At 43.9% G+C, this 13915-nt stretch overlaps 1 protein-coding gene across 2 annotated transcripts in view; it reads right to left on the reverse strand.

Annotated features, from left to right (window-relative positions):
* INPP5J (inositol polyphosphate-5-phosphatase J) overlaps positions 1-13915 on the reverse strand; it is a 57215-nt gene that overhangs the window by 7047 nt on the left and 36253 nt on the right. For both annotated transcript variants that reach the window (XM_087705558.1, XM_087705559.1), the window contains 5 exons: positions 11184-11300; positions 8523-8698; positions 4454-4565; positions 2699-2808; positions 731-914 (listed from right to left, as the gene is read on the reverse strand). In XM_087705558.1, the coding sequence (XP_087561684.1) occupies positions 731-914; positions 2699-2808; positions 4454-4565; positions 8523-8698; positions 11184-11300 (699 nt within the window). The remainder of the gene's footprint in view (positions 1-730; positions 915-2698; positions 2809-4453; positions 4566-8522; positions 8699-11183; positions 11301-13915) is intronic.

Genomic DNA, 13915 nt, shown 5'->3' on the forward strand with positions numbered 1-13915 from the left:
GGGGCCCTCTGAGTCGGCTCTGCAGGATGTGGAGGACCCTGGACAGGGTTCTGACTCCGAGCAGGGCGCAGAGGGGCTGGTTGGCCAACAGGAGGCACCTGAACCTTGGACCAGTGGGGAGGAGACAAGGGAGTGTGATCCTGACATCAGCAGTGAGTTGTTCCTGGATGCCCGGCAATAGGCATCCTAATAGGCGTCAGGAACAGTTGCGCAAGTACAGGAGGTAATTGCACTCAGCTGGTGGTCATTAGGCTCCTCTCCAGACTATAAAAAGACTGCTTGTACACACACCCCTTTTGCAGAAGTCAACGCAGGAACTAATGTTGGAGAACATTATGGTGAGCTTGGCAGACTGGATTGCTGCCAAGGTTAGTCTGTGCTGGATTGCTGCCCAAGCTTGTCTGTGCCAGTTTGCTGCCAAGGACCTGTCTGTCTGTTAATTAAATGCCGTATACCTTATCTTTGGTTTGGAGTGTGTGTTGGTGTGGGACGAGGGGGGTCAGAACAGGTAGAAGGTCCCTAGTGCAGCATTACATTTCCAACATCGTGGCGATAAGTTTTTGTTCATTTTTGCTAATCTTGTGGGTGGAACATGTTTGATTGTTTCTAATAACACTTGTTTTTAAATATTTGCCATTCTGCGGAGTCCTTGGTGCTCTCTGATTGTTGGCTGTTTGTGTTTGTGTTTGTGTGCATGTGTGTGTGTGCGTCAACCGGGCTGTGCACTCACCTGTACTGAAAAAATGGAGGCCACGGGCTTGTGGTCACTCACAGTGTACTCCATGTGGCTGCAATAGCACAGCTGGGTCACAGTCAGGTTCCCACCGCTGGATCTCCCAGAATGCACTGGGTGGGCCCCACTTTTGATCTTCCATAGGATACGGTCCGTCCAAGCTGGTTTCCGCTTCTTAGCACTGCAGGGCACAACGCAAAGGACAGGAAGTGAAGACCTAAGCGAAAGCTGGGATAACACGCCGTGTGTATTCTGTAACTCAGTGTCCCCCAATCTTTGGGGCACCAGGGACCGCTTCTGTGTGGGGAGCTTTTTCCATGGACTAGAGGGGGCATGATTTTGCATGCTGCCTGTATCCCGTGGATGGGGCTTCCCTTTATCGCGTGGCCTGGTTTCTGGCATGCCGCGGCCCGATGTCAGTCCACAAACCGGGGGTTGGGGACCCCCATTGCAAATTATGATTACGGTCGATCACACAGCCAGCCAGGTGTTCAGTCTGGACCTGGCATCTTTATCCAGATATTGAGACCTTCCCCAGGACTTGGAATAAACAGATGTGGAAGTTTGATGGGGTTCAAGCTCTCGTCGCAGGATGCCAGCTGTTGTAAGCCAAGCTGCCATTTGTAATTGACCGATGACGGATTTTGTCAACGCCAAGGATTTTGGGATTTTGGACTAGGGGTTGGTTCTTATACCAGTTGGTACCGGTGTGCTTTGCGTGTGTGTGCCAGCGGTGCAACGTTGGTGCATGCACAGTCGACTAAATATTGTTCTGCGCGTGCGCAGAAACATGCCGGCAACGGCATAAGAGATCAGGGAACCGGTTCAGGGGCGTGGCCAGCCTGGGTTGCTCCTGGTTCTGCGGCCCAGGCCACAATTCCACTACCGGTTCAGTCGAACTGGACCGAACCGGGAGCAACCCACCTCTGGATTGGACCCAAAGAATCTACTACTACGGCTACTATCTTCGCTTTCATTTGCCACAGTCATTCTACTACTGTTTGCAAATCTTTGTGTTTGGTGATATTTTTTCCCAGGTTTTTTTTCCCTATCCTCTTCTGACCTGGTCCAGGTCCTGTATTTTCTACTATCCAGATAATTTTGTCTTCCTTATCAACAGTGATTAAATCTGGGGTGTTATGTGGCAGGTGTGTATCTATTCGAATTCTAAAATTCTAGAGCAATTCAGCTGTTTTTCCTTTTCTGTTTTGTGGTCCCACAGCAGTGGTGGGTTTCAAAAATTGTTGGAACCTACTCTGTGGGTGTGGCCTCCTTTGTGGGAGTGGCTTGCCGCCCATGTGATCGGATATGAAATTATGAATTAGTACTTAGGTCGGTCCAAGTAGCTATTCAGAAGTTAGTGGTTAGAAGCAATCGTAAAGCAAGATATGGAATTAAAACCAGAAATATTTTGTTGGCTATTTGAAAGGGATTATAATATATATTTAATTTTACACATGTTAGCAGCTTCTGGAATTGTGTTTGCACAACAGTGGAAAATCAGAGATATGTAAATAAATAAATATTACAATGTGCAGGAATAAATAAATTGACAATTAAAATCAAGAAGGCTTTGAATACTTTTCCACGTGGGATTGGTTTTAGCAATTGCCTACTAACGGAAACAGAAATTAGAAATCCAAAAGTATGAAAGAAAACACCAATTATGTAAGGAAAGGTCCCTAAAATGTATAAGGGAATATTACTAGATCATTATTAATGCGTAGATAATGCCGGACATTACACACCCACCAGTGGTGGGTTTCAAAAATTTTTAGAACCTCTTCTGTAGGTGTGGCCTGCTTTCTGGGACCACTGGTGGAACCTCTTCTAACTGGTTCAGTAAATTTGACAAACCGGTTCTACCGAATAGGTGCGAACTGGTAGGAACCCACCTCTGTCCCACAGTCTTATTACACCTCCATCAGTTCGACTCCTTACCCCTGACCCAATTGCCCTCCATACCTCGTGTCGTACATGTTTGTTCCCACGTCGAATTTAAAGGTCGGGGGGAAATTAAGGAACCCCTCTTGGAATCCCTTCAGGATGGGCCACGTGGTTTTCGCAATGTTGAGCTGCAGAAGGAGAGACGCCAAAGCGGGATGACGGGGGTTCCTTCTCTCTTTCTCCCCCTACCCCCACTCCAACCATTAGGCCCCAGGGGACTCTCGGGCATGCGTAATTCCTGTGCTCCCAGCGTGCAGGGATGGGCTTCAAAAATTCGGTGACCTTAGGAGTGACGTGATAGCGGTATTCCAGTATTTGAAGGGCTGCCCCAAAGAAGAGGGGGGTCAACTTATTTTCCAGAAGGCAGGATGAGAAACAACGGATGGAAACTCATCAAGGAAAGAAGCAATGAAGGATAAACTTCCAGACAGCAAGGACAATTAACCAGTGGAATGATTTCCCTCCAGAAATTGTGTGTGCGCCAACACCGGAAGTTTTTAAGAAGATGTTGGGTAACCATTTGTCTGAAATGGTATAGGGTCTCTTGCTTGGGCAGGGGGTTGGACTAGAAGACCTCCAAGGTCCCCTCCAGCTCTATTCTGATGGATTGACCTCACCAGGAGAATGTGTCAATCATACAGTCTGCTACCTCTTGTACTCCTCTCCTATTATCTCACCCCTACAAGACCTCCAAGGTCCCTTCCAACTCTATTCTATTCTTTTTTTCCAAAGGTTTTTTTTAATTTTTTGTTACATATATAACTTCTTTTATAAACAAGAATGTTGTCCAGGATTTCCTCCTTAACACCTTCTCATATACACAATTCATTTTACATCATATTTTCATTTCCAATAATTTTCTTTCCATATTTTCCATCTTAAGCGTAAATAAACGATATCATTTGCCTCCCCAAGTTAATCCAATTTGATATTTCACTTCCTTCTTTAATTCTATTTTATGGTAGGTAACATATACCCTCAGATGTAATTTTGTATAATAAACATTTCATTTAGTCAATTATCCACAGTTAATAGTATTCATCTATTTCCCACACATCATAGTAACCATAGGCCATCAACAATATTAACATATTTCATTTTATTCCACTGGTAAATCCTTTTCCTTCTTTCCTCCATTCCTAACCATTTTCTCTTGGTTTCTCAGAAACTTCCCTTCTTTTAGAGCCGAGGTGGCGCAGTGGTTAAATGCAGCACTGCAGGCTACTTCAGCTGACTGCAGTTCTGCAGTTCGGCTGTTCAAATCTCTCCGGCTCAAGGTTGACTCAGCCTTCCATCCTTCCGAGGTGGGTAAAATGAGGATCCGGATTGTTGTTGGGGGCAATATGCTGACTCTGTAAACCGCTTAGAGAGGGCTGAAAGCCCTATGAAGCGGTGTATAAGTCTAACTGCTATTGCTATTGCTATTGTTATCTGCAGTTCAGCGGTTCTAATCTCACCGGCTCAGGGTTGAGTCAGCCTTCCATCCTTCCAAGGTGGGTAAAATGAGGACCCAGATTGTTGTTGGGGGCGATATGCTGACTCTGTAAACCGCTTAGAGAGGGCTGAAAGCCCTATGAAGCGGTATATAAGTCTAACTGCTATTGCTATTTTATATTCTCTCCTTTCTTTCTTTCTTTCTTTCTTTCTTTCTTTCTTTCTTTCTTTCTTTCTTCCTTCCTTCCTTCCTTCCTTCCTTCCTTCCTTCCTTCCTCTCTCTCTCTCTCTCTCTTTCTGTATTCTATTCTAAACTCTGGACAGACAGGTATGTCTCACCTGGTCCTTCTCCCAGAGTTGATGGAGGATATTGTTGTCTATGGCGTATTTCACGTAACGGATGTCCAGCGTCTCAATGCGAAAGTTGAGATCGCCAAACCAGAAGATGAGGCTAGAAGGGAGACAAAGGGAATTAGAAGGAAGTAGCGGGGAGCCACAATAAAAATTCAGGAGACTGTTAGATACGGGATCTTCCTTCCAATCTGCCAAGCCAGCTTCATGCCTGTCCTGTTTGAAAGAAAACCAGGATTTTCCCACCCGTGGATGACAATCTTCGCACACCAGGATCTTTTTTGCTTCTGAAAGGAAATTAATTCAGATGTTGGATTTCTGGTAGCCCTAAATCCTTTTCGTGCCCACAACTCTGGATTCTAGGAGAATAAAGTGGAATTACTTCAGATCAGGGGTCTCCAAACTTTTGACTACATGCATAATTTTAAATCCCGCTAACAGGATCTGCCTGGCTGGGTGGGCGTGGCAAGGTGGTCATGTGACTGGGTGGGTGTGGCCAACACAATGTGACTCACGTCGAGGGGCGCCTCGACAGCCTCTACCCGCCACTCCTCCTCGCCTGCCCGCCCGGGCTCCTTAGGGCCCCAACGGGAAGCCGTTGCTGGAGCGAAGCAGCCCCCAGGAGGAAGAGTTGGCAAAAGAGCTCAGTTCTGGCCGAGAAGGAGGCTCAGCAGAAGCACCTCAATGAGGACTAGGAGCATAGGCTTTCCAAGTAGAGGGGGGAGCTGTGGGGGTGCAAGGCCAGGTGCCGGCGCCTGGAGGCTCAGCGGGCTGAGATGGTCAGCCAGTTCCAGGCCAGGATGCAGGCTGTGAAGGTTGGATCATAAGGGAGGCTGAGCGCCAAAGAATGGAGGCCTTTGAGCTCTGGTGCTGGAGAAGAAGACTCCTGCATTGAGTCCCTTGGACTGCAAGGCCATCCAACCGGTCAGTCCTGGAGGAGATCCACCTTGGCTGCTCTTTAGAAGGCCAGATCCTGAAGAGGAAACTCAAAGACTTTGGCCACCTGATGAGAAGGAAGGAAGCCAAAGAATGGAGGACTTTGAGCTCTGGTGCTGGAGAAGACTCCTGCATTGAGTCCCTTGGACTGCAAGGCCATCCAAGCGGTCATAGCATATAATCACATGTATACTAGCCAACATCATATTGTATTATTAAATGTTTACATCAATTCACCTTACTATCAACTCCCAAGCACAATTATTGGTTCTTCTGCTCTCCATACACCATATTTGTACCTTATCCATCACTTTCTTCTCCCTCTCTCCTCCTACTTCCCTACCTCCTTTCTTCCCTCTGTCATCCTTCTCTTCTTCCCTTACCTCTCTCCTTCTCTTCCCTCCCCTTACCACTCCTCATTTTCTCCTCCTCTTCCCCCCCTTGCCCTATCCCCCTCTTCTTCCCTTTCCTCTCTCCTTCTCCTCTCTCCCTTTTCCACTCCTACATTCTCTCCTCCTCTTCCCCCTCCTCTCTCCTATCCCTCTCTTCTTCCCTTACCTGTCTCCTTCTCCTCTCTCCCCTTTCCACTCCTCCTCTTCCCCCTCCTCTCTCCTATCCCTCTCTTCTTCCCTTACCTCTCTCATTCTCTTCCCTCCCCTTTCCACTCCTCCTTTTCTCCCTCCTCTCTCCTATCCTCTTCTTCTCTTACCTCTCTCCTTCTCCTCTCTCCCCTTTCCACTCCTCCTTTCTCTCCTCCTCTTCCCTCTCCTCTCTCCTATCCCTCTCTTCTTCCCTTACCTCTCCTTCTCCTCTCTCCCCTTTCCACTCCTCCTTTCTCTCCTCCTCTTCCCCCTCCTCTCTCCTACCCCTCTCTTCTTCCCTTACCTCTCTCCTTCTCCTCTCTCCCCTTTCCACTCCTCCTTTCTCTCCTCCTCTTCCCCCTCCCCTCTCCTATCCCTCTCTTCTTTCCTTACCTGTCTCCTTCTCCTCTCCCCTTTCCACTCCTCCTTTCTCTCCTCCTCTTCTCTCTCCTATCCTTCTCTTCTTTCCTTACCTCTCTCCTTCTCCTCTCTCCCCTTTCCACTCCTCCTTTCTCTCCTCCTCTTCCCCCTCCTCTCTCCTATCCCCCTCTTCTTTCCTTACCTCTCTCCTTCTCCTCTCTCCCCTTTCCACTCCTCCTTTCCTCCTCTTCTCCCTCCTCTCTCCTATCCCTCTCTTCTTCCCTTACCTCTCTCCTTCTCCTCTCTCCCCTTTCCACTCCTCCTTTCTCTCCTCCTCTTCTCCCTCCTCTCTCCTATCCTTCTCTTCTTCCCTTACCTCTCTCCTTCTCCTCTCTCCCCTTTCCACTCCTCCTTTCCTCCTCTTCCCCCTCCTCTCTCCTATCCCTCTCTTCTTCCCTTACCTCTCTCCTCTACTTCACATTCTTCCTCTCATTTACTTGGTGTATTTCAGCTTCTGAGCAAGCTCCATTCTATGTTGATGGTATTTATAATTCCTTTTCAATATACACATTTAATTTTAACATATATCTTCTTCCTTTTTTTTTTAAAGAAATAGAACAAAAAAGTATACAGACTCGATAGTTGATTGGTGGGATTATACATAATTGAAAACAGTGATATACAAATATAAATGGTTGGTAAATCTTTTTTCATATCGGGATCTGTGATTATATAAAGGTATATTGTTATTAAACAGACAATCAAGAATGTAAGGGAATTAGGTTTATTGAAAAAAATATTAATTGTAATTGAATATACGTTGTACAATGAAAGTGAGGTATCTAGCTATATTAGATGAAAAATCTGTGATTGTAAATGTAATTGAGAATATGGATGCAAAAACACAAACGACATATTCTGTATGTAATGGATGAGATTTTTTTTAATATAATTTTTTATTTTTATTACATAGACAACACATACACACAACAATTAAAAAAAACATCATCACATACAGCATGTCGTTTGGTTACAGGTGTTTTAACATCCATATTCTCGAATAACATTTACCATCACAGATTTTCCATCTAGTATAAGTAAATACCTCACTTTCATTGTACAGTATATGTTCAATTACGATTAGTATTATTTTTTTCCCCAATAAATCCTAATTCCCTTACATTCTTGATTGTCTATTTGATAACAGTATACCTTTATATAATCCCCATGTGATAGAAAATGGTTTTTTTTGCCAACCATTTATATTTGTATATCACTATTTTCAATTATGCATAATTCCACCAATCAACTATCAGGTATGCTTATGTTCATTATTATCCTTGTACATCATACATTCAAACAGAAATCTTATTCCTTCATTTTTCAACAAAATATTCTAAATAGTCGCTACATATATATACCAATTTTCAATTATTCCCTTATTAAAATTATTTATCAACAACAAGATATCATTGTAATACGTCCTTAACGTTATACATTATATCACCAATCCTCTATCAAGTATACATAAAATCATTATTATCCTTAATGGATGAGAATTTTTTTAATGTTGTTTTTTTTATGTTTAAAAATAAAAACAAATTGCAAAAAAAAAAGTATACACATATAGTCATTGTGCTTTTAAACCCTGCACACACACACACACACACCAGTCTAATTTGGGCCGAGATGTAGACCTGGTTACAATTCCCAGCTATTCTCATCATTACATTTATATAATTATACATCCCTACATGCCCCCAATTTGTGATTCTGTCTTTAAACCTCAATAGTTTCCCATTGTAAGTCTATTTCATGTTCCACCTCCATTTTTCCATCTCTTGGATTAGATTACCCTTCATTGTCTATAAATAGCAATCCTTGCTGGATTTAGCTTTAAAAAGCTAAAAAAAAATAGCTGAAAGTGGGGGGGGGAGGTTGGCCACGCCCACCCAGTCACATGACCACTACCCCTCCCACCAAGCCACGCCCACAGAATCAGTGGAATGGGGGGGGGATTAGATTTCACCATTGATCAGGAGTCATCAAAATGCAGCTTCTGAACTGACAAGGCTTCTCCCCAAAGAGAGGGGAACCGGCCAAGGACCCCCCCTCTCTTCCCCCTGCCCTCCCCGGAATCTTTGGGCCCAGCTTGGAAGGACGCAAGAGCGGGTACTCACTCGTGGTCCAGAATGCCATTGGCCGAGGGCCCCTCGAACTGCTGCAGGTGAAGGATGGTGGTGAAATCCTCCTTGCGCTGCTCCGCCTTCTCCATGTGGGCCGGCAGGTGGCAGTTCAAGAAACAGACCATGTGCCCGAAGATAGAGAGCCGCACACTTACGCCACCCTTGTTGCCCTGGAGGAGAAAGGCAGAGAAGCCGTGGGGCGGAGGGACGGAGGTGGGGGGGGGCAGAGGAAACACAGCCTCTGAGCTGCAGGAGCCAGGCTGGTCCCAGGTGGGAAGAGCTCCCAGGAGAGGATAGGGTAGGGTGGGGTAGAATAGAATAGACAGAATAGAATAATAGAATAGAATATAGAACAGAATAGAATAGAAACAGAATAGAATAGAATAGAATAAGGAAAGAAGGAAGAATTGCTAGAATAGAATAGAACAAGGAAAGATGGAAGGAGAAGAGAATAAGGAAAGAAGGAAGAATAGAATAGAAAATAGAACAGAATAGAATTATAGAATAGAATATAGAACAGAATAGAATAGAAACAGAATAGAACAGAATAAGGAAAGAAAGAATTGCTAGAATAGAATAGAACAAGGAAAGATGGAAGGAGAAGAGAATAAGGAAAGAAGGAAGAATAGAATAGAATATAGAACAGAATAGAATAGAAATAGAATATAATAGAATAAGGAAAGAAGGAAGATTTGATAGAATAGAATAGAACAAGGAAAGACAGAAGGAGAAGAATAGAATAAGGAAAAAAGAAAGAATTAATAGAATAGAACAAGGAAAGATGGAAGGAGAAGAGAATAAGGAAAGAAGGAAGGAAAATAGAATAGAACAGAATAGAAAATAAAACAGAATAGAATTATAGAATAGAATACAGAACAGAATAGAATAGAAACAGAATAGAACAGAATAAGGAAAGAAATGATAGAATAGAATAGAAAAAGGAAAGATGGAAGGAGAAGAGAATAAGGAAAGAAGGAAGAATAGAATAGAATATAGGATAGAATAGAATAGAAACAGAATAGAATAGAATAAGGAAAGAAAGAAGAATTGATAGAATAGAATAGAACAAGGAAAGACAGAAGGAGAAGAATAGAATGAGGAAAGAAGAAAGAATTAATAGAATGGAATAGAACGAGGAAAGATGGAAGGAGAAGAGAATAAGGAAAGAAGGAGGAATAGACTAGAATATAGGACAGAATAGAATAGAAACAGAATAGAACAGAATAAGGAAAGAAAGAAGAATTGATAGAATAGAATAGAATAAGGAAAGACGGAAGGAGAAGAATAGAATAAGGAAAGAAGAAAGAATTAATAGAATAAAATAGAACAAGGAAAGATGGAAGGAGAAGAGAATAAGGAAAGAAGGAAGGAGAAGAGAATAGAAAATAGAACAGAAAAGAATTATAGAATAGAATATAGAACAGAATAGAAACAGAATAGAAATAGAATAGAATAGAACAGAATAAGGAAAGAAAGAAGAATTGATAGAATGGAATAGAACAAGGAAAGACAGAAGGAGAAGAGAATAAGGAAAGAAGGAAGAATAGAATAGAATATGGGACAGAATAGAATAGAAACAGAATAGAATAGAATAAGGAAAGAAGGAAGAATTGATAGAATAGAATAGAATAAGGAAAGATGGAAGGAGAAGAATAGAATAAGGAAAGAAGAGAGAATTAATAGAATAAAATAGAACAAGGAAAGATGGAAGGAGAAGAGAATAAGGAAAGAAGGAAGGAGAATAGAATAGAAAATAGAACAGAATAGAATTATAGAATAGAATATAGAACAGAATAGAAACAGAATAGAATAGAATAAGGAAAGAAGGAAGAATTGATAGAATAGAATAGAACAAGGAAAGACGGAAGGAGAAGAATAGAATAAGGAAAGAAGAAAGAATAGAATAAAATAGAACAAGGAAAGAAGGAAGGAGAATAGAATAGAATTATAGAATAGAATATAGAACAGAACAGAATAGAAATAGAATATGGAAGGAAGAATTGATAGAATAGAATAAGGAAAGAAGGAAGGAAAATAGAATAGAACAGAATAGAAAATAGAACAGAATAGAATAGGAATAGAACAGAATAAGGAAAGAAGAAAGAATTAATAGAATAGAATAGAACAAGGAAAGATGGAAGGAGAAGAGAAGAGAATAAGGAAAGAAGGTAGGAGAACAGAATAGAACAGAATAGAATAATAGAACAGAATAGAATATAGAACAGAACAGAACAGAAATAGAATAGAATAATAATATGAAATCATAGAATAGAAACAGAAACATAGTGGAAGGAACCTTGGAGGTCTTCTAGTCCAGCCCCCTGCTCAGGCAGGAAACTCTACTACACCATATAGTATCTAGGTAGTTAGTCTAGGGTATATATCCTATAGCCTATACTAACAGTGAGGACAATTAACCAGGAGAACAGACGTTGCCTTCAGAGGTTTTGAGTGCTTCATCCCTGGAGGTTTTTATGGAGAAACGGAACAACCATCTCTCTGAAGTGGGGTGGGGTTTCTGGCTTGAGCAGGGGGTTGGACTAGAAGACCTCCAAGGTCCCGATTGCTTAATGGCTCCTGCAGGGTTTCTCCAGCTTAGTCCCATTGATCCGTCCCACAAGGACAGAGGCGGCCTTGGTGGGTCCACTCACTTACCCAGTAGCCTCCCAGCCCCGTCCGGGTGCAGTCCGTCTGGATGTCCTGCAGGAAAGGCAGGTGGTAGTACTTGGCAAAGACAAAGAGGATGACTCCTTGCATACGCACCGTGCTCACCTGAAACAACAAAAGGCACTGAGTTCTAATCCTGACACCTCCACAGTTGCAAATCAGCCTAGGACTGGAGGGCTCCTTAGGGGGAAACACCTACTAGATGCACATCCTCAACTGGAATAGGATAGAACTGGAAGACCTCGGAGGTCTTCTAGTCCAGCCCTCTGCTCAAGCAGGACACCCTCAAGTCAATCAGAATAGAGGTGGAAGGGACCTGGGAGGTCTTCTAGTCCAGCCCCCTGCTCAAGCAGGAGGCCCTCAAGTCAATCAGAATAGAGCTGGAAGGGACCTGGGAGGTCTTCTAGTCCAGCCCCCTGCTCAAGCAGGAGAACCTCAAGTCAATCAGAGTAGAGCTGGAAGGGACCTCAGAGGTCTTCTAGTCCAGCCCACTGCTCAAACAGGAGACCCTCAAGTCAATCAGAATAAAGCTGGAAGGAACCTCGGAGGTCTTCTAGTCCAGCCCCCTGCTCAAACAGGAGACCCCCAAGTCAATCAGAGTAGAGCTGGAAGGTACCTGGGAGGTCTTCTAGTCCAGCCCCCTGCTCAAGCAGGAGAACCTCAAGTCAATCAGAGTAGAGCTGGAAGGGACCTGGGAGGTCTTCTAGTCCAGCCCCCTGCTCAAGCAGGAGAACCTCAAGTCAATCAGAGTAGAGCTGGAAGGGACCTCAGAGGTCTTCTAGTCCAGCCCACTGCTCAAACAGGAGACCCTCAAGTCAATCAGAATAAAGCTGGAAGGAACCTCGGAGGTCTTCTAGTCCAGCCCCCTGCTCAAACAGGAGACCCCCAAGTCAATCAGAGTAGAGCTGGAAGGTACCTGGGAGGTCTTCTAGTCCAGCCCCCTGCTCAAGCAGGAGACCCCCAAGTCAATGATAATAGAGCTGGAAGGGACCTCGGAGGTCTTCTAGTCCAGCCCCCTGCTCAATCAGGAGACCCTCAAGTCAAGCAGAATAGAGCTGGAAGGGACCTCGGAGGTCTTCTAGTCCAGCCCCCGGCTCAAACAGGAGACCCTCAACTCTGTACATTCTCAGGAACATGTGCTCCGGAGAGAGATCAGAAGAAGGCCATGCTTCTATTTGCAAAGTCTCTGTATTCAAGCAAAGCATCCCTTAGAGAGAGAAAAAAGCCCCACAGCTTTGGAGAAGACAGCTGGTGTTCTTAATGATGACGCTTCCCCGCCAAGCTATTTATATTTTTAATTAAAGCAAAGCAAATAAATAAATAAAAGGCAGAAGAAGCCATCCTCCTCCCCCCTAAATGCATACGACAAATGGAAGCAATCAGAATCTGCAATCAGAATCAGGGGTTGCGGCTGGCAAAATGAATCCACTTTGATTTTAATTAGAGCCTTTCCGATTCGCACGTCGCTTGGTGTGAAATGCTACCAATGTGCAAAATCTGTCCTTTTTCTGGATTGTGGTTCACCAATAAAAAAGAGAAAAACAGAACCACAAAAATACATGTAAGGAAAACAGCTTACAAAAAATGACACGATGATGGGGAGAACAATGGTGCAACACCGCTTAAGATCTTTGGGGAAACGGCACCTTAGTTGCTGAGGAGTTCTACTCCCCCTCCCCACCTGAAAAGAACTCTGTTCCAACTGCCAGTTGCCTTATATTAACACGCTCTGATGCTGAGGAGTTCTACTCCCCCTCCCCACCTGAAAAGAATTATGTTCCAACTGCCAGTTGCCTTATATTAACATGCTCTGATGCTGAGGAGTTCTACTCCCCCTCCCCACCTGAAAAGAACTCTGTTCCAACTGCCAGTTGCCTTATATTAACACGCTCTGATGCTGAGGAGTTCTACTCCCCCTCCCCACCTGAAAAAGAACTATGTTCCAACTGCCAGTTGCCTTATATTAACACGCTCTGATGCTGAGGAGTTCTACTCCCCCTCCCCACCTGAAAAGAACTCTGTTCCAACTGCCAGTTGCCTCACATTCCGTTACCTCAGTTCAAACTGGCAGACGTTCCACTCCTTCCCTCAGGAGCGGTCTGGGGCTCCTTACAGTACTAAACGTCGGTACCTCACCAAAACGTCTACGCTTTCCACCTACGAGACCGCTTCCGGACTCAAGGCGTCGGGAGCGATATTCCCTTATATGTTTCAATCACTGACCGTCGCTGAGCCAACAGATTGAGAACCGAAAACAAGGATTCAGAGTTTACATTTTAAAAAGCAGACGTGCTCAAAAATGAACTAAAGCGAAAGAGAAGGCCGATAGGCTGATATTTTCCTCTCCCCATCTGTAGTCAAAGCAGAATGTGGGTTTTCTTTCCTGGAATATTCTCTTATGTGTGAAATATATGGAGGTAGGAAAAGCTGCATCACAACCTACTTACCAGTCTTCTATTTACCGAGAAGCATTTTTTTTTAAATGATATTCCTCCCCCACCCCAATTACATCAACTTCCGAAGGCAACTTCTGTTCCAAGGGTTGATTGTTCTCCCCGTCAAGAAAGTTCCTCCTTATTTCCAGGTTGAATCTCTCCTTGGTCACTTTCCATCCATTCTTCCTTGTCTGGCCTTCAGAGATGCTTTGGAGAATAGCTTGAACCCCCTAACTCCTCTCTGTGGCAGCCCCTCAAATATTGGAAGATGCTCTCCTGTCTCCT

The sequence above is a fragment of the Thamnophis sirtalis genome, unplaced genomic scaffold (genome assembly GCF_051295495.1).
Source record: "Thamnophis sirtalis isolate CommonGarterSnake01/CBP01778 unplaced genomic scaffold, rThaSir2_p1.2 scaffold_2, whole genome shotgun sequence".
In the NCBI taxonomy this organism is placed as follows: Eukaryota; Metazoa; Chordata; class Lepidosauria; order Squamata; family Natricidae; genus Thamnophis; species Thamnophis sirtalis.